The 2064-nt window shown below is 30.5% G+C and overlaps 1 protein-coding gene across 3 annotated transcripts in view; it reads left to right on the top strand.

The window, feature by feature from the left end:
- Positions 1–1808, top strand: part of LOC128214927 (tyrosine-protein kinase SRK2-like) — a 21082-nt gene extending 19274 nt beyond the window's left edge. For all 3 annotated transcript variants that reach the window (XM_052921642.1, XM_052921643.1, XM_052921644.1), the window contains one exon: positions 455–1808. In XM_052921642.1, the coding sequence (XP_052777602.1) occupies positions 455–645 (191 nt within the window). In that variant the 3' untranslated portion in view covers positions 646–1808. The remainder of the gene's footprint in view (positions 1–454) is intronic.
- Positions 1809–2064: the final 256 nt, after the last annotated feature.

Below are 2064 nucleotides of genomic sequence, written 5' to 3'. Positions count from 1 at the left end.
TTTAATTTCTTTGATGACTGTTGTAAGACCCCTAAAATCAGTAGGCACTCTGAACTAATTTTAACTCATTATTAACTATGGTTATATGTAAGAAATCTAATGAAAAATGGTGAACATTATTTATTTACCTACTACTGTTGGTGGTACTTTGCCCCATTTACCGTTTAATAAAATGCTTTTCTGTCTTTTGAAATATGCATGGCCTGTGTTGTTTTCCTTTCTTTTATGCCCAGCGGCAAAAGCTTTTGTGAACTGATTCCAATATATATGCAAAAAGGTATGCGATGACTTATTTGAAGAGTTGTCATGGATAAATTAAACAATTTAATGACAAAAAGTCCCTTTACACAGTTAGAAGCTTTTTACAATGCATTTCCTAATCGTGACAAATGAAAGATTCTGAAAGCAAACCGGTTAAACAAAGATGTACAGAATTTTCCCAATCTGCATTCAGGCATGACTAACAAAGAAGTTCTACAACACATCGCCTACGGCTACCGCATGCCTAAACCGCTGGAATGCTCCGACGCCATGTACGAAATAATGCTCAAGTGCTGGGATAAACGTGAGGAAAATCGACCAACTTTTGAATTCATGGAGTGCTTCTTCGATGACTATTTTGCCAATACAGAACTCGAAATATAATAAGAAATCAGTTGAATAATCAGATATGTGACTGATATTGCTTCACACAATTTGAACAGTTATTATTAAATTTATGCAGCATGTTACGATGTAATCTCAATTTGGTTCAGTGCGTTATTTTATTGCTGGCTATTTTGACTATGCTTTTTGGAGCAAAAATAATTATTTATGTCGGGAATATTTAACATATATGAAATTATTTTTTGGGGGCCGAAAGGTAGAAATATTAGACGACCGTTCCCGCGATTTAAATTCTAACAATGAATGTGAGCGCCAAATAAAAGAAATCAAGCGTAGAATTACAGAAAAAGGATAATTAAGATTTAACAATATTTTTTGTACCTATTGTGATTACAATAGATGGATTTGCCATGAAATAAATCTCAACTCTATATTCAATGTCTTATATAGAAAAGTTTGAAATTATGTAAATAAATGTAGCATGTTTAATCTAAAATGAAGTATTTTTATCATTTTAGCCAGATTTGAAAAAAGAGGCAGGTCGGTGCAGAAAAGGGACAGGGTGCTAATGCATTGTATATTTGTGTTAAGGACTTACATATTATAAATATGACAAAATTTGTTAGAAAAGTGTTTTATTAAAGTAGTTTTAGGTTTGTTTGTATTTATAATCATATAGTTAGCTTAAAAAAACAAATGCAATATTTGGTTATCTATAGCATTTATTTCTAAGAAGCAGAAAAGTATACATGCTGGTCTCCATTGGGGAAAGGTAGTGCTACCAAAAAGGGCAGGGTGCAACACTCTTCAATAAATAATTAAGCTTAAAGACTGCATTTGCTAGGATTTAGTTGTCCATAAATTGTCTAAGAAATAGTTAGCAATGTATACAAAATAATCATGATGTTTGACAGCAGTTTTACGTTTGATTTTTGATTTACTGATAAGCAGTTATAAGTAAAAATGTTTTCATTTGCATGTGCTGTATGCTAAGGAACTTACAATGAACATTTCTAATGGATTCTTTCTCTTTCACAAAGTACCCATTACAACATGCAAGTGTTCATTTATATATTGTTGCATTTCTCTAATATTGATGCATTCCATGTTTTCAATTGTACATATAGATATACTCTTTTCTTTTTATATATCATTAACAAATCTATGCAAATCCATGTACAGTTGTATTTTATTTTAGAAAATAAAACATCAGTTATATTATTATATTATAGAATTATTTGTTTATGTATATTAATAGCTACGTATCAGTTATGATGTGTGCTATTCTAGATAGAACATGACTATTCATCTTTTTAAGCTTTATTTAATATTCTTATCGTATATATGAATTCATTTTTAGTCAGTAAGCCGGATACCTAAATTTAGCAAATCAAAATCAGGTATCGTAAGATCTACATTTTAACATTAAATGTTAAAAGAATTAATGCGCCGGGGTTA

The sequence above is a fragment of the Mya arenaria genome, chromosome 13 (assembly GCF_026914265.1).
Source record: "Mya arenaria isolate MELC-2E11 chromosome 13, ASM2691426v1".
Taxonomy (NCBI): Eukaryota; Metazoa; Mollusca; class Bivalvia; order Myida; family Myidae; genus Mya; species Mya arenaria.
This window is presented reverse-complemented; position numbering and strand designations above follow the sequence as displayed.